At 39.9% G+C, this 25,745-nt stretch overlaps 1 protein-coding gene across 1 annotated transcript; it reads right to left on the bottom strand.

Moving 5' to 3' along the window:
- Positions 1-1,592: 1,592 nt before the first annotated feature.
- On the bottom strand, positions 1,593-25,473 carry fndc5b (fibronectin type III domain containing 5b). The gene is made up of 6 exons (XM_084738813.1): positions 24,738-25,473; positions 19,104-19,222; positions 16,807-17,005; positions 8,389-8,478; positions 3,780-3,974; positions 1,593-2,356 (listed from the first exon to the last, which is right to left on the bottom strand). The coding sequence occupies exons 1-5, from the start codon at positions 24,811-24,813 to the stop codon at positions 3,835-3,837; spliced, it is 624 nt and encodes a 207-aa protein (XP_084594939.1). The 5' UTR covers positions 24,814-25,473; the 3' UTR covers positions 1,593-2,356; positions 3,780-3,834.
- Positions 25,474-25,745: the final 272 nt, after the last annotated feature.

Below are 25,745 nucleotides of genomic sequence, written 5' to 3'. Positions count from 1 at the left end.
AACATCTTACAACCATCTAGTTTCTTTTTCTTACAAATCTCAGTAATTTCCTAAAACAGCTTGGCACTGTGGGTTTAAGCAAATGTTGTTTAAACAGGAGTAAATAATGAATTTGTTTGGGACTATTTTCAGCTGTGGATTAATACACATTTGATGAGTTTTTACAGGACCAGGGTGCTGTGAGACTGACTCAAAGTAGACAACAGTGCCCATGTTCACTGCTGTGAAGGAACATAAGCAGGTTTCACAGTGTGGCTAACTGATATCTTTCTAATAGTTTAGTCAACAATAGAGCTCTGAAACACAGGGGAATAAGCTACATATCACACTTTGGCTACACGGACAACATTTGGTATTAAAGTGCAGCAATTCATTATTGATTTTAGTCTTATCATCAGAAGGAGAATATTGACTTCAAATTGCTTAGTTCCCCGATAAAATGTCAACAATAAGGGCAACATCTAACTGTAGCTGCCATTAGCTAGTTAGCTTAGTTAGCCATGCAGCCAGAGGTCTTATTAGCAGGTTGTATTTTTCTGTTTAATAAGGAATATAGGTGTAAGCACATTTTTTTTCTTGCTATTTAAGCTAACAAGCTAAGAAAGTTTGTAGACTGCAACAAACTTCTCAGTTGCTCGTATCTTCCAGCTGAAACTACAGGGGGAACCCCTGAACTATACCATCAGACAGCTTTCAAAATTAACTTTTTTAAACTTTTTTGTCCACTGGCAAAATAGCTAGTGAATGTTCAAAGTTTTGGCTGGTCAGTGAAGCAAATTTATCACCCACTTGCATATTTTACCACCATTTGGCTGGTGGATGATGCTAATTTTGGTCCCTGCACACAATGACTGAAAAGATGAGAATCTCATCCATTGGCATGTAAAATTACATATGCATGAAAGTTTTGCACTGCCAGTCCGTTAAAGTTCTACATAGTGCTGTCAGTTTGGGTGCTCGAATCTGCAGTGCATCCTCAGTGAATTTACACCTGGCTTTTATGCATTTTTCCTCTCTCACATTACACTCTTAGATCACTTACGATGCATGTTGATGATAGTTCCAAAGAGAGACTGAGAGAAAATGGTTTACATTTCAAAACAGGGGTTGAGCCACACAGCTGAGAGGATCATCTGTGTGCTTCTACAGCCTGCCATCGCTGCTGGTTTTCAGCCAAACCAGAGCGGAAACCCAGCCAAACTTTGCCCAGTGTGTACATTTCATTAGGAATAATGCCCTGCATATCTTCATCCTTATTCCCCACACATCCTGTTGCAGACCACAGGCAGCATATGGTGCTGAATATGCAGTGATGAACAATGAACCTCAATTTGAACCTAAATCAGTCATTTTCCAGCCACGCCATCTTTTAAAAGTTTGACGCTGAAGTTAACTTGTGGATTTCAAAGTTGTAAAAGCTGTGATGAGCGATTGCTTGGTCAACCAATCCCTGAACTCCTCCTCTGAATCATGGCTGTATTCAGACAGCATCATCCAACTCTTATAAGGAAAATATGGGGCACTGTAAAAAATGTGTCCAATTTTATCCCCGAACTGACAAGGCCGTTTAACTGACGAGAGAGAGAGAGAGAGAGAGAGAGAGAAAGGCAGCAGACAAGACTCACTGTGCTATATTTCTGACCCAATAACAAAATGATACCGTAGTCAAGATTGGGATTGTGAGGGCTCAAACAATCACAATAGAAGGAGCACCAAACGGCAATGGTATTATTAGAGAGACACCGACACAGAGAGACAGGGAGAGGGATGAGCTGCTACACAAAGGGCTGTAATAAAGACAGAAAGGAGGGAATGTGGATAGAAAAAGAGAAAGTCCTTGGTTTAAAACAGAGCTTAGCTTGTTTAGTTGTGTGCTGACTGATACCTGGACCTGAAGGACCAGCTATTCTTGCGAGGCAACCTCCATTTCTACCATCTCTGACCAGCGATACAAACCTGAAGTTGGAGAAAAGAAACACTCAGACATTCATGTTTGATGATCCGCTCCTGGGATTCGATGCCACTGACGAAGAGTAACCAGAACGTATGAATCAAGCAGTTCTTGTCGAGAAGAGAAGATGTCCCCTTCGGTGCTTTGACTGACAGCCATTTTATGTCTTGTGTCTTTATCGGCTGTCCACTCAAAGTAGGCTACAGGCCAGTTTTGGTCACAACAAAAGTGAATGGAGTTTAGTCCTTTTCTGAGTCCTGTTTGGCTGTTTGCAGCCTTTCTGCAAGTTCAGATTTGTGTCCATTGTTTTTGAGTTCTTCATCATGGAGAGAAGAGTTTCTGTAATGATTTATCGGTTCCTCAGTACGATGGTGTCTGAGAATGGCTTTCTGTTGGTCTCAGGGTCTGGAAGAAACACATTTACTGGACTTGATGAGAGACACAGGACACTAACATTGTCTAAGTATTTACTAGGTTAAAATCTATAGTCATGATAGTTTTGTGTTATTTGCAAAACTACCATTTTCGAAGTGTCTTTGCCATTTCTCTTATTAATTGACCATTCATCAAACCCTATCACCCATAGCTGCTGTTTTTATGCCTGTTAAGCTTTCCGTTTTAGCACAAGGTTATACCATACCAAATTCTTTACATAATGGGTCTTTGAATTCATGAGCACTAGAAATGAGGCAATTTTGCCAGCGGAAATGACAGCTGTTTCTAGCATATTGTTTTGCCTGGCATCACCAGTCTAACTCCTAATGTTAATTAGTCTGGAACCTCTCAGTTGATTTTCGATTTCCTGTGGGTGTTATAAATACTTACAGGCCAAAATGCCTCTGGACACAATTGGATAGACCTACAACCAATCAGAGCAATAAAACACGGTTTCCTTCCAAGCAGGATACAAAATAGCGGCCGCCTGGTTGCAATCATTCTCATATTTGATTAGCACTGCCTAGTTTGACAGTTTGGTCTGAGTTTAGGGAGCTTGAGGTGTTGCACTGGACAGACCTGCTGACTGGGTAGACTTACAACCAATCAGAGCAGTGAAACATGTCAAATCATCATTTCAAATCTGGACCAGTGACACTCCTGTGTCGTCAAACGTTTGTGACTGGCCTGACTAAATCTGCCAGAGCAAATTAAAACATGAGCTGTTTCCCATGCAAGCAGATTGTATCAGCTGTAGCTAGCTAGTTAATGAATTTGGCTGAAAGCTCTTTGTCAAGCTGACTTATTATTGTCTCCAGCTGAGTCATTTTTGAATGAGTGGCCTATGAAAGGGGCTTACATACACACTCCAAGTAGCATCTTAGCTTCCATATCGTGGATTTATCAGTCTTTAACACGGCTTTTTCAATTGCAACCTGTAACCCAACCCACAAAATAACATCATGATATGTTGCTTCGCACTGAAAGTAACATTAGGTTACTGCTGTAAGCTAGTTAGCTGGACATGCTAACACAGCAGATAAGCACACTGTTTAATTGATTTCTAATAACTTTGCTCTTGTATTTTGGTTTAGGTGAGGAATATTGATTAGCCCCATGTAACACTTCAGTATTTTCAGAAATCCAAAGCCTGAAAGACCTGCTGTGCAGTTATGGTTGCTCAGCTTGGTCTATGATCACAGTTTGGGTGGCGGTTTGAGCAAATGATCAGCTGGTCAACTGTCAAAACATATCTGAATCAGAGAGAAATTAATGAAGAAATGGTCGCTTGAAGATATGATGAATCAGAAACATAATAAGAAAATGCAGCAACAATCAACACAAAGTATGAGGTTTTCACAGATGACAGTCATTAAGATTTTGTGTTCCTCACCTGTCCTGAGGTTTTCGAGGAGTTGGTTATTGCGCAAGGCTATGCAGGGCTGGTCTTAGACGTTGCTGCGCAGTAGCCCCCCCTGTGGGTGCTCTGGAGTACTGCACTCTGAGGAGTTCTTGGCTTTGTCCTTATTGTTGTTGGGTTCGTTGTCTTTGATGATGTCATACTGACGACAAAACAAGGCGATTACCCCTGGGAGAGAAATGGATGTGGTAATTATTTGGTGGATAATAACAGCTATTAAAAATGTTTTATATTGATTGGGGGGGTTTTACATCAGGTACGATTAGTTCGTACCGTGCGATGGCCTCCCCTCTCTACTCCCCCACCAGTCAGCCTTCATTAGCAATGTTGTACCTGAGTAAACTTGCATCGTGACCTACACAACAAATGTTTATGTTGTTGCTCTGGTGTAGAAAAGCCTGATAATTGCAAGACTCCAATAACAATCCACTTCCTTGTTTTTCTACAATTAATTTTCACACTTGAGTGAACTGTGAGTACATATGAACTGTACTCAAGACCACCTTTTCAAGTGGACCTGGGTACGAATCAATGAACCATGACCAATGTTCACACTAATCATACAAACTGGACTTTAAGCTCAAGTGTACTCAAATCCAGGCCCAGGTCCCTGATGTGGAAGCCCTTTATTTCTCTCTCCTCCATGATGAAATCAGAGGTAAAGATCAGTTATTGGAGCAGCAAACCTTGAGCTAATAATTAGAAATAATTTGAATTTGAACAAAGAGTTAAAAGAAATAGTTGGAAATACAAAAAAATTATATGAAATGATCATTTAATCATAACTTCCAACTATACTTAATAACCTTGAGACTTCAAAAACAGGGAGGATACAAAAAACTGAGTTTCAGACACTTGACACTTTGCTTCCTGCATTTTGATGACTTCTTAAGAATGAAAATAACAAAATATCAAGTACATTAAGAATACAGAATAAGCCTGAACTCATGTAAATCTCTGGCATGAACTAATATTCATCAGTTTTCATTCATTCATAATGCTCCTTTCCTCCCTTTCCTAAGAAATGGAAATTCTTCTTATGAAGTCTGGTTTGCTGTAGTTGCATTGTTGTGGAAAAAGTAGACTTTAAGTCATATAGGGCTTATCAGAAACCTCCTGTATTTCTCCCAATTTATATATCACAACTCATTTCTGGCAGTGTACAGTGTGTATAATCCCTATGGCTTGAAAATCCCACTGTTTCCACCTGGACAACACAGCTAAACCAAACCAGACTAAGAAGAAATCCTGTTTCTTCAGGAAAGTTTTAAAGGAAAGAGTCATGCATTTTGTAAAATCTACCACATCAATTTTCTTTGAGGCAAGGCAAACAGTAAATGCATAAAAAGAAAACTTTAAAAGTCACTAAATGCAGAAAACAAAGTCTCTGAAACTCAGATTTTTGGTTTGGTCTCAAGGTTGGCAATTATGCACTAAACACGTGGTTAACATTGAGAAATTGTTGCAGTTTTCTTAAGTTTAGGCAAAAAACAACATGGTGAGGTTCATGAAAAGACCGTGGTTTGGGTTAAAATAAGTGTGTTACGTAAGTCATGTCACTTATCTGTCACTTACGTAACATTATGTAACTTAAAACTTTAAATAAGTAAACACTAACTTTTGGTTTCTCACACGGAACCCGGTTCTCCTGAGTGAAAATCCTGTTGTGTCTTTGAGCCATTTATCCACCCCAACTCCTCCAGATGTGGACTTTCTCGTGGACAGCGAGTGGAAATTGTTTTGTGAACTTTACTGCAGGTTTTGCATTGGAATATGATGCAGAATTCCTGTCAAGCTTGTAAAAAAGCTGAAATTGCATTAACCGTACCTGACTTAAGCCGAACAGAAGCAATTAAAGCTAATATATTCAACTCCCTAAATGCTTAATTGTTTTTTCCTCTTTTGATTTTTTTAAAATTTGGTTTGTAGCCCTATGTACCTTAGAATATTGATACACAGCAACACACATCGTTCAAAAAACAGATGGAGGAAGTGAAATGTACTAGTTATTTATCTGTATTCATGCAACTTTTGATGTGTCAATGAAGCCAGCCAAATGGAAGTGAGAGAAACAGAGACATGAATAGAGCGAAAACATGCAGACAGAGATATGAATTTGATGATAAGATAGCCGTGTGAAGCCTGCCTTCAGTCACAAAGATTAAAAACATGGCAGAGGAAAGATAGATGTGGGTGGAGAGATAAGAGAACAAGCAGGAAAAATGAAGAAAGGGAATAATTCATGACGGTGGAGGAGGGTTAAGGCAGGAGGAATACGGCCCGAACACGCTTCAGTCTTGCTTGTTCTGCTTATGTCAGCCTCTGCTCATCTGATCGCTGCAATACCAAAGGGCAAGATGGGATATCTCACTGTAATATCCCCAAGCCCGCCCCACAGGCCCAATTAAAAGCTGAAAAACACAATTCGCCTCCTTCACTTTCAGTTTTTTTTTTTTTTTACCAGCCTGCCCTCTTTTTTTCCTTTTCTTAAGACTCAATTGCTCAGTTCTTCACTCATATCCCTCACTGCTCCCTCTCCAGCTCTCTTTGAATCTCCCTCTGCCTCTCTCAGCCTTGCGTTCTCTCATGGGTAATTGGCGAAGGATCTCTTGCCGTTACTGTATATCCATATACAGTATTTAGGCCACGTTTGTATCTCATTACACTTGGTGAAGTGGGTTAGGAAGTAGTATTTATAGCTGTGTGCATCTGTAAAACAGTGCTGAGGTGTAGGAAAGGATAACTGCTACACAGACTAATGACTGGGAGGTTTAAATAACAAGCAGCCATAGACTTGCAGATTGAAAAAAACTGTTAAAGATAAAATTATGGCTTATTGTATGTTGTGAGGATGTATATTGTGACTTTGCAAGTGGCCACACGTTATTTATTTGAAGCTTGGATAGCCTTGAATTGAGTGTCTTTATTAATTTAATTGACCATTATATAGGACCAAATCAGTTAACAAAATGCTTTTTTTCAGACATTTTTAGTCCATTGGCAAAAGTGCACTTTGGTTTGATTTTCACAGCTCAAAACAATAAGTTACAGTTGCTTCTGGGGTATAGGTTCCCATGAAACAGCTAGTGGAGTTCTTATTGCTCATTAGCACTTCCTGGACTGAGAGCTCCCATTATACAGCCAGACCGGGACCAAAACAGCCTCAGAGACCAACAAAGGCCAGTCTGATGAAAACAGGCTACCGTATCAAAGCGGTGGTTTCTAGCTGGGTTTGGCTCCCAGCAACTTGGGGCTGAGTCACAGTTAAATGAGCTAACTGCAGTTAGCGGTAAGCTAATGTCCTTTAGCAACAACTAAAAGTTAAGGAAGCTCCGGAAACCTTGGTACTGTATTCCCTGTTGGTCTCAGGGCATTTTCACATTGGGCATAATTGCTTTGTACCATGCCAGAGTACGTTTGCCAGGTCCCTGGTGCAAAAGCCCCCTCAGTCCCCCTAACAGCAGCAACAAGGGAACTGAAGCTATCTGTCCATCAGAAAAGCTCTATAATTAAATATTGTCCAATTAAATATGATCCAGTTTCAAATAAATATTCAATAAGGCCTGGACTTCACACGGCTTCCATCTATCGTATACTTTGTGTTGAAGCACAGTGAACAAAAAGCAAACTGGTTTGCAGAATTTTATGGAACTTATGAATGGTTGCTGAAATAAAATGCTGTGCATATTCCACCAATCAGAAATGTTCAGTGCTGCAAGCCCCATCCCTAAAAGTACTAGCCTCTTGGCAGTAACATTGGAAACACACTGAGTTGTCCAACTGGTTCCTGGTCCCTGAGGAATTTCCTGTAGTGGAAACGTGACTTTTCCAATATGTACATTACTTTATTTTATATATTTAATGTTCATGTGTTCTATGTTTCACGGGGCTTTAGGGACACTAAAGTTAAGCCTAATTTACCCTTCCTATGTCCTGCCCCTTTTCACTCTGTGCTCCAGTCACAAATGAGAAAGCTTGGTACCTTGATCAACTTTTTTCCTTTCCTGTACTTAGATATACTATATGCTCAGCTCATCTATGTTGAAAAGGAAAAAAATGAAGATAGTTGAAAGACATTACTAGGAAACCTTAAAAAGCAACATTCGGGTCTTAAGTTAGCTAACGTTGGCAAAATGCTCACTAACTAGTTTACTTAAGATGTGAACCTATACGTTGCTTTTACAGGGAAAGGAGAAAGTTGGCTGAGGAGTACAGAGCATAAAGGGGTGGGACTTAAAAAGGGTCAGGTATTTGCAGAATTTGATGAACTGGGTTAAATTCAACCTCAGACCCCTATGATTAAAATATCTTCAATATCACAAAAAAATCGCAAACTGAGACTTTTCTTTCCCTTTCCTGGCACATTCTGTCTGTTTTGACAAGCATCTGAATGTCTTCTGGTCAGAATCACATCATATCAAAAGCACAGCAGGGCAGAAAATAGTCATCACCCAGAGAGACGACACCAGCACCAGTGTGTCTGTCTCCTCTGACCTCAGTCAGAGAGCTTATTTGTCCCAGAGACAGTGGATTCCTACAAGGTGTGCAGTGATAAATGTGCATCGCTGAAGAGGAATATTACCTGCCCACATGATGAGCACCACTACAATGATGATGAGTTCTCCGGCCCTCAGCTGGGCAGCCTGACCAACCTCCTCCATCGTCACCTCGTCTGGAGAGAGAACACACACAGACACACACAGAGTCAACAAAGTGCCACTGAGCGCACTACAATTCAGAGTCCCAGAGAGAAGATGTGAAATTGGCATCACTCTGAACCTCTGCAGGGGAAGATAAAAGAATAAAACAGGGGGGCGACAGGAGAGCAGTGAGGCCGCCTGGTGTAAATTCTCCTCTCTGGTCAGTGTAATTAAAGCTAAGTGAGAGCAGAGGTCCACAGAGACAGAGAGAGCTGGAGCCCGACCCAATCACTCACTGTGTTTCTCTTGCTGACGGGACTCTGGCAGCTGCGGCAGAACACCAATCACAGGGTTAGAGGTTTGAACACAGTCTGGACTACAACCTCCCACTCTCTGCTGCCAACAGCAGGCCTCGTGCTACCCCACATTTCCCCCGGTCTCACTGGCTCCCTGCTCCAGCTGGGAGGTGGTTTCCTTGGCGTAGCACTGTATAATATCAAACGGATGACACAGAACCTCACTGTCACTTTGCTGTCTTTCTGGACGGAGTCTCCAAAACCCATGAGTTGAAGGGGTTTTGCCTTGAAGTTATAATACAGTACACGCAGAATTATTTTACTGTAACAGCCCACTGCTGCAGTTTATGGGATGGCCACAGCTTATAAAACCTCAATGCAATAAAATACCCATTTTGTGGTACATTTCATTTTCTTATTACATTTAGAGATGATGAAACATGAATAAAATACTGTAATTTATTCAACAGGAAAATAATGTTTTTATGGACAGATCATAAATTATGATTGCCATACTTGATGGGAACCTTCTGATAAAATGTTCACATAATTCACCAGGAAAGTAGGTTTAAATATGAACTAAACATCAGGGTTACAGCGCAAGAACAACAACAACAAACCATTGACACATTTAAAAGGAGGAAAATGTTTGCTTTTATTTTGAAATATGATCATTAAGAAGTGAATTAAAGCAGAAGTGAAACTGAAACTTTTGGATTCTTAAACACACAATACGTAAGTTCTGCCACTGGGGGTCACTTTCACTTCATGACAATGACAAAAGACAATGTTTGAAGATGTCGTGAAGTGGTGCGGGATCATGAGAGTAATCTTCACTTTTAAACAATCAGAACTGCAGATGAAAATCTATCTGACATGGTGGACGTCATAAAAGTTCATGGATGAGGTAATCAATCCCCCACTTCCTTCCTCACACTCTAACATGTCAAACATATCCTGTGTTTTCACTGCAGTTACTGCAACAAGCAACTAGAAGCGACTTGCAGGAAATGCACCAATACCTTAAATAAATTACAAATTTCTGTGTTTGAACATTGTTAGAAACATTTTGGATAATATAAGTACACAACTAAAAAAAATCTGTAACATAATGTCTATCGTTTTTAGACATTTTAATGTGTAAAATGTTACATATTACAGCTTTAAGTAGTAAGAATTAAGAAAACTTCATCCAAAATCACACAGACATTTGTTACTACACTACTCAGTTTATATTGTTATTTAGTCTATTTTCAGGTTGTAAGAGGTCTTAAACAACTGCATTTCCCATAAACCCTGGACTTTTGTAGGTTAAATGTCACAATTCAACAGAAGATGCGAGTCCATGAGTGAGTCATAGGGTTGAGGTTAGATCAGACATGTCTGCAATACCACTGTTCAAAGGGATAATTAGGATTATTGATGACTGATTGATTGTGGGGTTGTGTAAGGTACTCAGCGATAGTCAATGTATTACCAACAGCAGATGCCAGGAGACACAGAGGAGTACCAGCACAGAAGCTACGGATTGAACTACTGTGGACAGGATCAAAAGTATTTTAGCCATTTAAAGATCCACCTAAAAAAAAAACACACAATCTAAATCAGTTTAAGTGTTTGCTATATTTAGAATATGTTCACCACTTCACTTTGCTATCAGACAACTTTCTCTCTGTATCTCTCTCCAAACCAACCAAACTCCATAGACAAATGAGTCATTTTACTTTACAGGGAGTTGCTGGTCTCGATCTATTAGATTGTTTATGTTATTGTGTGACTTTGGTGTTTTAAAAGAATAGCTAGGAATCACCAAAGTCGCATAATAACACATACAGATTAGATCAGGGGTACACAAGCATCTGCTGTGTTCTGCAAGGTAAAACAACTTAATGAATGAAGGATTTTGCTTGTGGAGTTTGGTTGGTTTGGAGAGAGTGATATTTGGCTTATATGAAATCTGTTTCTCATCTGGAAAGGTTGTCTGATGGCAAAGTAAATCAGTGAAAATATTCTAAGGATGGTGTACACTTAAACTGACACTGATGTATTTTTTAGGTGGGCCTCCTATAAGTGGCCAAAATACCTTTGGTTGCTGACCCTGTCCACAGCAGTTTATTGTTTAGCTTCCGTCCTGTTACTCCTCTCTGCTTCTCCAAACTGAGGTCCCATGTCAAATAATCTGAACTCTTCCTTTAACCTCATTAAAACAACAAGGGTCTCAACTTCTTGTAGCAGCTGTTGCAGTGGATGTTAATCAGTTTTAGAGTATGGACACCAAGACTGATGAAAGAAATGTTGAATTTGTAGGAACCAATGAAGTGAGTTTCAGAAACTAGTTGAGCAGATGCTCCCCTGGATGTGATGTCATGACTCTCTATAGGTAGGGTTGATTTTGATCTCCATCCTGCTTCATGGGTCGAGGACTGATCCAGACACTTAGGGGGCTTCTGTGGTCCAGTTTGTGCTCAGGTCTTTTGTTGCCATGGTGATCTCTCTGAGCTGAAGCTGAGGCCTCAGGCTTGACAGAGGGGAGCTTTGCCCTTATAAAGTTGGAAATAGACGATTGTATGTTTCTGTTGCAGGGACAGACCTCTGGTGGACACCTTGTGTTGGGCATGAAGATGAAAGTTCAGATCTTAGATTATATGATTATATCATATGAGTTACATTTGCTAGTCTAGTTAACAAGAGGATAAAAAGCACAACTTTTTAAGTGATCATTTATGTTTAATGGGTCAATGGTGCATGACAACTCCAGCTGCAAATGTTAAATTTACCCTGAAGACTGTTTTGCTATATATAAATATATATTGCTATATATTTCCCCTTTATTATTAGCCATGTTGCTATAATCAAAGTAGCAGGTTATAATCAAACAATTAGATCATTTTGACTCATGTATAAACCCTGAGGCTCACAACACTCTAATACATGAGGTCTACTATTATTCCAATTGTGTACACAGTACATCATGATAGACCTTTTTCACAGCAGCCATATTAATATGAAATAGTAAACACAGGTGTTACCGATGATAAAAATTAAGGTCCCATGAGCCAACATGCAAAACAGCAGGACCACGTCTCTGTCTGACCTGAATGGACAGAGCCTTAATTACCCTGTACCCTGCAGAACTTCGATCAGCTTTCTCTTTTCCTGACCTACTCTACTCTGACTCTGATTGGTTGAGGCTTGTTACCTTTGTTGGTTTGGGTCATTCGGTTAGGCAAGCTATGGTTAATGTTTAGGCATGAGGAGTGTGACTGGGTAGGGGTTGGGTAAGAATATCAGTTTATATTAATATTACCTAATGTTAGCAAAATGCTTGCTAACTAGCCAGCTAATGATTCATATAGATTAGCTAAATATTTGGCTAGAATTTTGATTAGCTATCATATATAACTAACTAGCTGATGTAAATTGATGTAAATTAGCTAGCTAGTTAGCTAGCATTTTGAGCAAAAATGTTTACTGCAAGCTAGATAACAGCTGATGTAGATTAGATAGCTAGTTAGCTAGCATATGGCTAACATTAGATTACTTATGATGTGACTAGGCTTACTGTAACAATAGATGTTGCTTTTACAGGTCCTCCAGCAAGATTTTTAAACCATCTTCAACATTTGGTTTTCTAGCGAGGCTAGCACATAGCATATCGAAGTACAGGAAAGGACAAAGTTGGGACTTAGATGAGAGTTGAGACTTACACTGGTAACACCTGTGTTTATGCTACTTTTATGCTAACATCAAGCTAAACTCCATAAAAATCCAGTAATTCTGTATGGCCCGTCTCATTCACACAAGTAAGCCCACATGCTGCCAACATTCAGGACTTGAAGTTTTGTTTAGAATACAAAGAATACGAGGCTGTACTGGGAAGAACAGACCACAGTGGCTGCAGTGGGTAAATGTGTGCAAGTGTGTAAATGTGAGTCAGGCTGCTGCTGCACCGCTGTCAGTGATAAATTAAAGGTTGAAACAGTCCCGACAGTAAGGAGGCTCTGTAATGTTTTACTGCTGTAAAAGATTGATTTGCAGATTTTGCAGCTCCTTGTATAACGTAATAACCAGCGTTAAAACATTACACCTCAACACTAGCCACCAAAGATTTCACGACATTATGAAAACTTCAGTGCATGCAGGATTTATGCAATATTTTGCTGTTATTGGATATGAGCTACAGACAGATACAGACAGAGAGATAGGCTGAGACAAAGAAAGATAAACAGACAAACAGACGGACAGAAAAACAGACAGGTTGGGCGTTGTGTTGCATTGCGCCTGCAGATACTAAATGGTGTCAGGCTGATTAATACCCGCTTAGAAGGGGAGGAGAGCAGTAATGGCTGGGAGATTTAATCAGGACAGCTAATGAATGCTCCCATAAACACACACACCACACACACATACACACACACACACACACACACTGGGAACTTCCATCAAAGTCGGAGCTAACAAAACGAGTCAGCCCCTCAACATCAAGACAAATTATCCTGCTAAACACCTGTCACATGACCTCACACACTGCAAAATATACTGTAGCTGTACTGAGTGATTTCACATCACATTTGGTCGGGACCAAGGCAAAAAGCAATACATTGTTGCACACTAGCTTTTCACAAATGAACCAAGAGGAGTAAACATTATAAGGTCAGGACTAGGCTTAGGGTTAGTCATACAGACAGACAGGTAACTCATTACTGTAACTGGACAGTATTGGTGATCCTGCATCATCAGGACCCACCTGAGAAAATCAGATTTGCGTGACTGACAGCAGGTTATGCGGCACTAAATGCTTCTAAAGTGTTTTACAGGCATCAGAGAGACTGAAAATCAACTGCATGTAATGAATAAATGAGGCTATTATTGTGGGATTGCTATGTCACTACTTTCAATGGACTTCCTGTCTGATTAATCAAGGAAAAGCCCTGCATCTACTTGCTGACGCACATATATGTTCCCATGGTTACCAAATGATTCCGGTTGTTTGGTAAACAACACGGTTCAATTGACAGCTTTTTCATCAGCCCACATGAACCGTACAAGCCGAGCAAACAGACCTGAATTCTATTAACAGGTGAGGTGAGAAAGCTCTTATTTTAATTAACTGGAGACATCAGCTGTAAGTGTGAATTATTTGTACTTTTCCTCTAATAAATTAACCTGTTTCAAGTTTTTTTTTTATCAGTCAAGTGTCTCTGAATTTAGTGCTAAACAGTGTGTTCACTATAACTTCTGACATAAACTGCAATCATTAGCATGTCAGAGTAGCCAGCTCCCTATATTCAGTAGCAACCTAGCATCACTTGAAAAGCAAAGGATCATTAACCAACTACATTAGTTTGTGGAGATAAAGGTTACATTAAAAAAGCTCCATTCATGACCACTGTGTTGTGTTTCCCACTGTATGGAAGCTGATCCTAGATGCTATCAGCGTTTAGCGTTAGCAGCTCTGTACTCCTCTTTTTGGATTTGGGGAAGTCTGGCAAGCCCAGCCAACACTATTCAAAAAGTGAAGTTACATTTTCCTCTTGAAATATTAAAAGTGAAGACATATTGTTTGAAAATATGAACAACTATGTAAACTAAGCTGTCAAACAGGTTCTGTTAGAGCATAAGAGCCTGATCCTATATTTTTCCTTTTCATACTTTTCATACTTGGACTAGCGAGTGCTACACGATAATACAAGAGGACTGCTGTTTCTTTACTTTTCTTTCTAGTCTGAAAAATGTTACATTGGAATGGAAGCCCATTTTTCCAACAGCCCATTGTCCCAAAAACAAATGCCCATTGCTCCAAAAACACATACTCACCCTATAGTTGGGGTAGAGTCTAGACTCGGACCAACTGAATTAAAAAACATCATGTAAACATGATTTATTTTTGGTGGTCTAAGGCCATAAAGACAGCCTATTAAGGGCAAAAATCACTTCAATTTAGACAAATGTCAGACAAATGGGCTTTCAACCCACTAGTTTTTCGGACTATTTGATTTTTTAGATTGTTGGAACAATGGCATGGCAACCTTTCTGCCTGAGACATCCCTTTCAGAGTTAAAATTCTCATTTCAAGCTCAATCATGCAGCTAACCTTAACTTAATTAGCTATCTAACAACAACAGATAAAATCTGGCAGCTTCTGTTGTCATTTAGCTGACAAAATTGACCATCAGCTAGGAATGAAAAGTCGAAATTTGTCTACACTGAAATTTTTAAAACTTTGCAAAGAGTTATGATGGTAAATCTGTAAGTGTTACCACTGTAAACTGCATATACACCAGGAGGACATTAATTCTAAAAAGATTTGCCTGTGATGTTGCTTAAATGCTGCAGAAGAGACTAACTGCATTGATAGTGTTAACAGTTTTACAGTGTATCATACTTCAACACCCCCCCCCCACAGAGAGACCTCAACAGCCTCACACACAGGGGTGTTTCTAGGGAATACACTGCTCCCTAATGTCCCCCGTTTCCTCTCTTATCATCTTGCTGCCTTGCTGCTGATGAGCATTTAGCATTGGCTGTGTCCCTCTGAAGCAGCTGCTCTCGGCACTGTAACTGGGTCGGACACGATAAAATTGGAAGTACTGCAAGCTGCTCCAGATAACAGCAGCCTCTGCATTTGAGAATTAGAACAATACATTGTACGGTGGGTGGGGAGGGGCTCTCACAAAGACGGCCATTTCTGCGCTCTATTGTCAAATAACCGCTTTCTTTGTCATGATGAAGCTTGGAAGCACAAACAGAACATTAGTACTCTGCTGCGTTACTGCCTCTGTGTGCGTGTACCTGCATGTGCATGTGTGAATTTGTGAATGTAGATTTGTGTGTGTCAGCAAGGAGCAAAATGAGAAGCTCTTGCATGTGTCGAATTTTAATGATCTGCCTACCTGAGTGTGTGTGTTTGTAGCATGTACTGTAAGTGAAAACTCACACTGTTTTTCAGTTTGTGCTGGTTTCAGTCGAGTGTTCATCATCATTTTTGGCTTTTGAGGATTTTCGCTACAAATGCATGAGGTTTTCCAAAGGAATACATCACTTTAAGGGTTTTTGCACCGATTTTATGTCTCCACTGGGAGAGGACACTTTCCACAGTACTTTGCATTACTGAGCTTTCGGTAACAGTTCATGAGGATGAACTGAGGACAAATGAGCTGCTTATTAAAGGGATAGTTTGGATAGTTTAGGTTAGTTGAAGTGGGGTGGCATGAGCTACTAATAGACAGTCAGTGTATCACCTACAGGAGATGGTAGTCGACATGCCCCAAGTTTGGAGAAGTAGAGGAACAATGTACTGCTGTAAACAAATGTATTTCAGCCATTTTAAAAAAGGCTGACCTAAAAAAATCAACATCAGTTTAAGTATACATATATATTACAAACACTTACATTTATATACAGTATGTTTAGAAAATTTTCAGGGCTTTAACTTACTATCAGACAGCCTTTCTTGATGGTAAACCACTGTTATGTAAGGCAAACATCGCTCTCTACAAACCAACCAGACTCCACTGGCAAAATCAGTAATTTTACCACACAGAGCTCAAGAGTTGCTTGTCTTGTTATGTTGTTTGTGTTATTGTGTGACTTTGTTGTTGATCGAGGCAGCAGTAAACCAGAAACTCCCGCGCTGTGCAAAATGAAATGACTGATCAATGGAGTTTGGCTGGTCTGGAGACAGCCATTCTATGTGGGCCTTTTTTAGTTGGCTAAAACACGTTTTACTGCTGACCCTGTCCACAGGAGTACATTGCTTAACTTCCTCCACCAGTTCTCCAAACCGAGGCATAACTGGGGCATAACTACCTCATAAAACCCAACTTTAAATAGTCTAACCCTTTAAGCACCAGTGTCCCTTTCAGAGAGTAAAAAAACAAAACTAGAGAGTGTTTGTACTGTGAAATGTATTTTTAAAACATTTTATCTTTGCCAATATTTGTGTGAATATTGTTTTTGCATCGGATTCAACCTTGTTTGTCTTAATACTCAAAAACAGAGATAAATACCAAAAAAAAAACAAAAAAACAAAGAAATAGAAAATAAAGTGTTATCATCCCTGACCTGGGCTCTTGGACGCCATCTTCTCCGACTCTTTCGGCGTTTTGAAGAGGACCGGCTCACTGGGGGGGCTGCTGCCTCCCATGCTGATGCTCTGAACGTGAACGATGTACTCCGTGTCTTCATCCAGGTCCCACAGTGCACAGGAGCGCGTGGTGGTGTTGACTTCTTGGATGAATCTCAGCATGCGCACGTCTTTTTTCTGCAGACGAGTGCAGAACAGAAGAGCAGAGGCCAGGAGGCTCGATGTAATACGATACGTTATTGATCCCTGCAGGGAAATTCTCTTTTTCTTTGGCATCACCTCAACAGAGAAGTCACAGGTCAGGGTTAAACTGATGCATCGGGCCACCCTCTGATATTTTGTAAGCACGGATTATGGTAGGGCTTGATTCTAAATGTTTCTGAAGTGTTTCCAACATGCCAAGAACAAACGTCTGGGGAAAACACTTACTACTTTAATTTTTTTGACAGGAAAATGTTAACATTTCAAGAGAGTATTGGCACAAAGTAACAATATACTGTAGATCAAAAGCCTGTATCACTTTAAAGTCGCAGGTTTAGCTTTCCCTTGCTTCTTCAGGCAATGTAAGGTTTTTCTACTTAGCAAAAGTTCCTTGGATACGTGCTTTATCAAATGCAGACTTCTGGTGGCAAAGCCAGATTTTCCTGCTTATGATCCCTCTTGTGAAAATCCAGCAAACTGCCCTCTGGTTCTGGCTGATATGGTACAAATGCATACACGTCTCTCTTGGTTAACAGTTGGGGAAAAAGCTGAACTAAAGCCTCAAGGGGGTTTTCTTGCAGTGTAATTAAGCTTAAAGAAACAGAGTGCTACTCTGGCCATGAACGCTCTGCTTGAAATGTACATTATTATCCAGCAAGGACTGCTTGCTCAGGTCAATTGGGTCCTGCTAGATCAAGAGAAAGTCTCCTCAGGGGCTTTTATTTACTAGCCAATTAAAGAAGGGAATTTTGTAACCAATTTAAACAGCACACAGACTAATGCTGCATTCCAGACAACTTAGATCTAAAAAAATTTCCAACCTTCTACTAGAAAAAGCACATTGGAACTTTGCTTAACGTTGGAGCTCATACCTACCCTGAATTCATGAAGATGCCACACAACAATGGCAGCACACATGGAAGCTAAGATGTGACCTTACATGTCGATTTTACAGGAAAGTTGACAGAGGTACCAAGTATTCTTAACTGTTATTGGTGCACAGAGCAAAACATCATTCAACAACGCTAACATCATTATCAAAGAATCGTCAGTTTGTCAACGTCAGCCATGTTTTTTGTTTACATTTGGCACTGTGCACCTGGAATGCCTGGAGGTCACCGGTTGGAAATTTCAACTGGGAAATTCCGATCTCCAATTTTGACTGTAATGCAGCACAAACAGTACATCTGAGGACAAATTACAACTATTTGACTGCAAAAATATGACTTGTCAAAACTTGCTTTTCCTGCCTTTTTTGTCTAAACTAGGGGTATTCAAAGTCTGGCACTGTGGGCCCTCCTCGGTCAACTAGTCATTGTCAAAATATTGATAGTGCACCATGAAAAAGGTTATTAATGGTTTATTATTCCTTAGATATGGTAGTCCAGTTCCCACAAAACTTTGAGTGATGTAAACAGGAAGTATAGTGTTGCCATGGATTCAGTTCACTGTTTGTTATTTTTAGCCTATTTTTCTTAACATTTTAGCAAATTGGTACTAATAAAAGTGCACTGAATTATCTGGTAGCAGTTCTTGTTTTCAGTGAATGTGTGCATGTGAAGACTTCTATCACTAGATTACTTTGGCACTGAAGAAAACTTAAAAATGTGTTGATTCTCAGGCAAGTTCTGGATCATCTTTTCTCTATGATTTCTAAGCAGATCTATGGTCCTATATTTATAATTAATATTAAAAATATTATATTAACAGAAAGTGTAAGACACATCTAACAATATATATATCTGCATGTTCAGATTTGACAAAGGTATGACTCAGAGAAGAAGTGTGATTTTTCTTTAAGCTAAATATTACATTCAGTCCAAAGGATTTTAAATGACCTGAATATCTTCCATGAGCTCTGTGTCACAGCCGCTGCCGCTGCTGATGCAACTGTTGACCATATCTGTGAGCTGACCAGGGCAGCGTGCCAAACAATAACTAACTTCCTGTTGTTTTTATGCACCTGTCCCTTTCGCCACATGCAGTTTCCTTGCTTCCTGTCTCTCTCTCTCCTCACAGCTTGAAAACCTCTGATCTAAAAGTTGCCACTTTCTCACGACACACACAGAGCTACCTGTTGGGTGATGGCGAATCCGATGACGGGGTCCCCCTCCGAGATTTCCCACGTGACCACGGCGGAGTTGACCTCAATCTCTCTGATGGTCACATTGAGCGGAGCTGACAGCAGGGTGTCTGACACACACGCACATCCAGCACAGCCACAGGAGACAAATGAGAAGAGACAGGTCATGAATATTCGGTCATTACACCTTGTAACATACAATAGATACTACAATGTCGACCTGAGCACACATCCTCCCCTCTCCATCATGCTCCTTCTCTTTGAACCCTCCCGTCTCTTGCTCTCACGCCCCACCTTTCCATGAAATCTTCTCCTCTCCTCCTACAAATTAATCTCTCTGCTTTCATTAATACAAGGCCTAATTAACCACACGGATCTCTTGGTGTTTCCCATGAAAAAGCTCTCCTTCTCATCTGTCTTTGTCTTGGTGTTTCTCTCTCACACACACATTTTCCCATCTTTACCTTGCCTCTCATCTTTCTCCCACGCACATCTCATTAAAGTGTGACTCATGGGGATGTATTTCCTCTGTCATACTGCCAATTGATTTTAATATTCAGGCTAAAAAAACCTCACATCCCAGGATTCAATGTTCGTTGATCAGGAGATTAACTATGATGGATTAAATTGCAGTCTTGCTAAACTTCCTCCCTTCCCTAACTATAAAGGCATAGTGTGAGAAAAAATGCATTGGTAAGGTGTGTGTGTGTGTGTGTGTGTGTGTGTGTGTGTGTGTGTGTGTGTGTGTGACTCACGGCTCAAGGTCTTCCTGATCAGAGTCAGGGATGTATGTCCCATGAGCATCGCTTGTAAAAGCAACGTCAGAGTCGGACCTTGACATTGTACTAGAACACACGTGGTCGCTCACATGTGCAAACACACACACAAACACACACATGATAAGCACTGAAATGCACATTTATTCTATTCAGTGCACTTAAGATTTGTCAAAATCAAAAAAGACTTGCAACTCCATTTGGATTTTAACATCAATGACTCGTGACTTCACTTGGACTTCAGCCTTTTGACAGATCCACTTTGTTTTAACCAATTGGACAGCATCCAATCAAGTTGTAGGAGAGAACCATGAGGAACTAACACTATGTTACTGAGGTAATGCAAAACGTGCAAGTTCAAAATTGCAGACAGAAACGCAACAACTTTCTACTTTGTTCAACATTTGAAGTTGTACAAAGAAGTTGAGTTGTTAAAATGGCATAACATTTGGTGAAGAACACTTTATGGCTTGTTTAGGACTTGAAACTTGACTTGGGACTTGAGACTTACCTGTGACTTTCAAAACAATGACTCGGTCACCCCTCGGATAAATACTTCCAGTGGACAAGCACATTTAAAAATTCCAGTTCATTTAAAGCACCGGTGTATAGGATTTAGTGGTATTTACTGGTGCAAATGCAAACACCTCGTCTCACCCTCCCCTTCCAAGAGTGTAGGTGAACCTACAGTGGCTGCAAAACTTGCGCAAAAGACCAAAGGCTGCACCTAGAGACATGACTAATCGTATGTGAGAGTGATCAATCATATTGATAAACTCACAGATAATTATAACCAGCTCTGCGTTCCACTCAGCTCTATGGACCATTTAAGCAGCTTCTAGCACACTGCTTTGGAAATGGCAACCACATAAGTGCATGCATCCACGCACTCATGCCTTCACACATGCACAACCTCACAAACACTTCGTAATGTTTTCACCTCGTTTGAACAGTAGCACAAATTTTAAATCAAAACGGACAGTTCACCAGATACAGAAATATCCATCTAAAATTAGCCACCAAAGACGACTGGTCAGATGAGACTGAGATGGGCTGCAGCGGCAAAATGCCTGAGTTGAGTAGGGGTGCATTTCACTGCTCATGTATGCAACTTTTTATTTATAAGAGGAAATGTGCTATTACATCATTCAAAGCTTACATAGTCTTGCTTCGACACCTTGCTCTTCTACGCTGTCATGTCCAGGTGTTACCTTCTCCACTCAAAATGTGTGTGTGTGTCTGTGTGATCCGATTAGACCACGCTGCTCTTTCTTGCTCTGTGTTTACACACCAGATTACAAGCAGTAACTGCAGTCTGTCACTTTTTGCTAATTAGATTGTCACATTGTCTCACACCTCTGCAAATATTGAACACCCGGCCGCCGAGTTGTTCGAAGAGTCAAATAATGGCATTACGGGGAGAAGAATGTACTTGTGTGCTCCCTCCTCGTCTGCCAATGCTAACACAATCTCTACAACACAGCAGAGAAAACTGGAGAGTGTCGGTGAAATCATTTTTTCAGTGGGGGCCAAAACTCTGTGTGTGTGTTTGCTGATGCAGAGTAGATGGTGTGTGTTCAAGTCCGTGTGTGATACATTGCTATGACTCGCTGTTTTCCCACTGTTTATCTTCCAGCACTCACACAGAAACAATACAATAGCAGAGAGGGATCCACATCCATTCTTACGCCGTTTGCTGCCAAAGAGCTAAAAGCTGGCTGCAGAATCACAAAAACTCCCCCTTAAAACTACATTCATCTCCAGCCTCAGGAAGCCAAATATCAAATCTGTGGAGGCTGAGATAAATCCCACATGATCTTATCGCCAAGATTTGGGCTTTTCAAAGGACTGTCTGTCATCTCCCAGCTTATCATCGGGAGGCAATGTAACCAAGATCTTACGCTTCAGATGAATGTTCTACTTGAGTATAAGCCGCTGCAGGTTAAAAATATGCAATATCATGAAAGATAGATGAGGTACTATATCCAACATGCATAATATATGATGATTAGATCCATGCCGTACGTAGGGCTCACCTGATCCGTGTTTAATCTAATTCTGTTTCATATCGCTTCAGGACATTGATGGATGCTGATGCAAGCAACACAGTTTAGGGTTGCAACAAGGGATGGAACGATTACGGGTTTCACAATAAACAATGATACATTTCCCTGCAGTTTGTATTACCATTTCAAAAAAAAAAAAAACATTACGCACCATTGCTGCGCTTTGACTAGGGCTGCAACGAACGATTATTTTCATAGTCGATTAATCGGTTGATTATTTTCTGAATTAATTGATTGATAGTTTTAGTTTTAAAATGTCAGAAAACAGTGAAAAATGCTCATCAGTGTTTCCCAAAGCCTTAAATGACGTCCTCAAATGTCTTGTTTTAGTCACAACCCAAAGATATTCAGTTCACTGTCATAAAGGAGTAAAGAAAACAAAAAAATATTGACATTGAAGAAACTGAAATCTGAGTTTTGACTTTTTCTCTTACAAATTACTCAAAGTGATTAATCGATTATCAAAATAGTTGGTGATTAATTTAGTAATTGATTGTGGCTGACAGGATGCAACATGCTTTGTTGGGTGTAAATGAAAGGACTTGATGCTATTTCAAATTGTTGAAAGGTTTTCAATATAAAACTTGGTGAGATGATTTCATTTTGTGTATCAATACTTTCTGAACATTTTCAGTAGAGTCAGAACAATATGTCCATCAGCGATATGGCAGCTATATCAGTATCACTGTATATGTCGGCCAATATTTTTTTTTTATAACATATTATATAGTTTTTGTTTTTTGTTTTATAGTCTACTGCAATTTTAAAATTTCAGGAGTCACAATATTTGTTAAAGGCAAAATGTGTCAACATTTTAACGTCCTGTCTACAAATCATATTCAACAGACATAAGAATACATGTTTGTTTGGTACAGATCCCCACAAAAAAAGCACATCCAAATGACAATAATGATATAAAATCATTATTCCCATGAATATCACAAATCATATCACTATTGCAATATTAGTCAGCAACAGCAGTTACATATTTTTTCAAAATCATTCAGTCTTAAGTTGATCCTTTTTCTTAAATCAAGTTGCTCTATCTGTGTTGTTTCATATTTAGAATTATTTCTGATTATTAAAAATACCAGTTAACGTTTTTTCTAACGACAAAGAAAAGCAGTAAATTCTCACATATGTGAAGCTGGAGCAGTAAATGTTTGGCCTTTTTTCTTGAAAAGCGACTCTATGACAATTAATCCATGCTAAAAAATTACTGCATATTAATTTTTAACAACCAAGTGATTGATTAGTCATCTAATCCTGTAGGGCTCGACTGATACTGGATTTTTGGGAGCAGCACAGATATTAGAAAGGAAAAAGTCCTGATATTGATATAAATTGGCTGATATTCATAAGTTTTATATATGAAATTAAAAAAAAAACATCAGATCACTGAAACAGTTAACATTCATTGTTACTTTTAATAATTATAAAAAGTATTTTTGATTCTGATTCTGCTATAAATAACTTCTTAAATAACTAACTGCCAATACTGATATCGACCAAGTTTCACTGTGTTAGGCCAATATCAGGCCGATAATATCAGCTGACCAATATATCCGTCTGGCTCTAATGTTCAGATGTCTTGTTTTATCCACCCAAGAGCTCAAAATATATTAATTTCACAATAACATATAACACAAAGAAATGCAATAAATGCTCTATGCTCTACTATTGGTCAATACTAAGACAATGAAAACATTATCAACATTATTGCAGATTAAGTTCTAACAAGCAACTGATTGATTAATCAACTAATCCTGTAGAGCTCAACCATTACTGGATTTTTGGTACCAATACCAATACACATACTAGGAAAAATCCTTTTATCAATATATCAGATAATATTCTTTAATTTTTTAATAATTATAAAATAACTCTAAATTGGAAAAAAAAACAGAAATTAAACAACTTGAATCAAGAAAAAGGCTCAAATATACATAAAATGCTGCATATAAAACTACAAAACATTAAAGAAATGAAAACAATCTGCATTATTTTCTGTTTTACAAAAAACATTTGACAACACATATGCCAATACAGACTGATAAAGCTGTGTTAGGCCAATATCAGCTCGATAGTATCGACCAACTGATATATCTGTCTGGGTCTAGTGTTCAGATATCTTATTTTGTCCAACCAAATATATTCATTTTAATATCATATAAGACAAAGAAATGCAGCAAATCCTTGCATTTTTGAGCTTCAGCCATTAAATGTTTGCCTTTTTTCTTTTCAAAACATCATCAAAATTATCGCAGATGAATTTTCTGACTCATCAATTAATCGACTAATCATTCCAGTTCTCTTTGATGGAGTTTTGAAATATTATTCTCTTGAATGAAGTGGATGTTTTCCATGTGTATTTCCCTTGGAACCAACAGATCAATCGATCTAGAACTTTCTCAAACCAAACACGGATCTTTCTTGTTTTAAAATAACTTATTTCCACAGACAGAACTTGTCTCATACAGCAGCACAGTCTGAGACTAACTTGTGTCAGCCATTTTTTTGGGGGGCATTACAAAGCTTCTTCTGCCTCGCTGATGCAAATGTTGATGCTGACACATCCATAACAATGTGTCATGACAGCCAGGTGATTTTCCAGAGGGCTCCGCCGCGCTGTCCTGCTCTACATGCATCAACATGAGACAGACAGCTGTGGTGCACAAACACACAAACACTCACACAGCCAGCAGCGTGTGTCTGATGAGCCAGTACACGATCCTCCCCTGCATGCTGCTGATGATCGCCCGTCAACCTGTGGTGAAACTCACCGGCATTAACGGAGGACACCGACAGGAAGCCCAGCAGGAGCAGCAGCACCGCCGCAGACAAGCCTGGTTTAGCCATCCTCCTGCTTCTTCTAGCGAGGCTTCACATCCTGCGCGGCCCATTTAGAACATCCCATTTACCGGGACGGAGCGAGCATCCCGGTCGGTAACCGGAGAAACGAGGAGGAGGCGGAGGAGGAAGAGGAGGAGGAGGAGGACTTGTTGTGGCGGAGACGAGGCTCACCTGAACTTGGACGCTGCAGCAGCAGAAGAAGAAGCGCAACAACAGCCAGAGGAGGAGGAGGAGGAGGAGGGGAGGTAGAGGAGGAGGAGGAGGGGTAAGAGGAGGGGGGGTGTTCGATACCGTGCGGTTGATGCCGGTGGAGCCTCAGCGGTCTCAGCCCACACTGAGACCACCTGCAGACTCAGTCAGGCAGACTGGTGACGGAGCGGCGGCGTGGGGAGGCTTTACTACGCGCAGAGGTGAGCCGAGCGTAAGAGGCGTGCGCAAGTGCTGCAGAGAGCAACGTGCAGCCACAGCTAATGACTCTCTCTCTCTCTCTCTCTCTCTCTCTCTCTCTCACACACACACACACACACACCTGCAGCAATCCTTGCCAAGTTGCTTAAAGAAGTATCTGCCACACCTCCAAAGAAACATCACCACATCCTGTATCAATAAAACATACCACTTAAATTACAGCGCTAATGTGATTAGTTCATTAATTGATTAGTTGTTTGACACATGTTGATAAGTTTCTGATAATCATTAATCATTTATCATGCAAAAATACCAAAAAAAAAAAGATAAAGTCCAGCCTCCAAAATATGAGAATCAGCTGCTTTTCTCCATTGTGATAAATATAACTTATGTTTATGGAACCCCCAAAACAAGATGAAACATCTCCATGGAGGGGTTTATCCTGATAAACAAATTTTGATCAAATAAAACTTTTGGCGTGAAAGACAGGTGTTGTGTATCCTCCGACAACAAATTTTTAATGATGTGAC

This window comes from Lutjanus erythropterus, chromosome 16 (assembly GCF_056507025.1).
Source record: "Lutjanus erythropterus isolate fLutEry1 chromosome 16, fLutEry1.hap2, whole genome shotgun sequence".
NCBI lineage: Eukaryota > Metazoa > Chordata > Actinopteri > Lutjaniformes > Lutjanidae > Lutjanus > Lutjanus erythropterus.
This window is presented reverse-complemented; position numbering and strand designations above follow the sequence as displayed.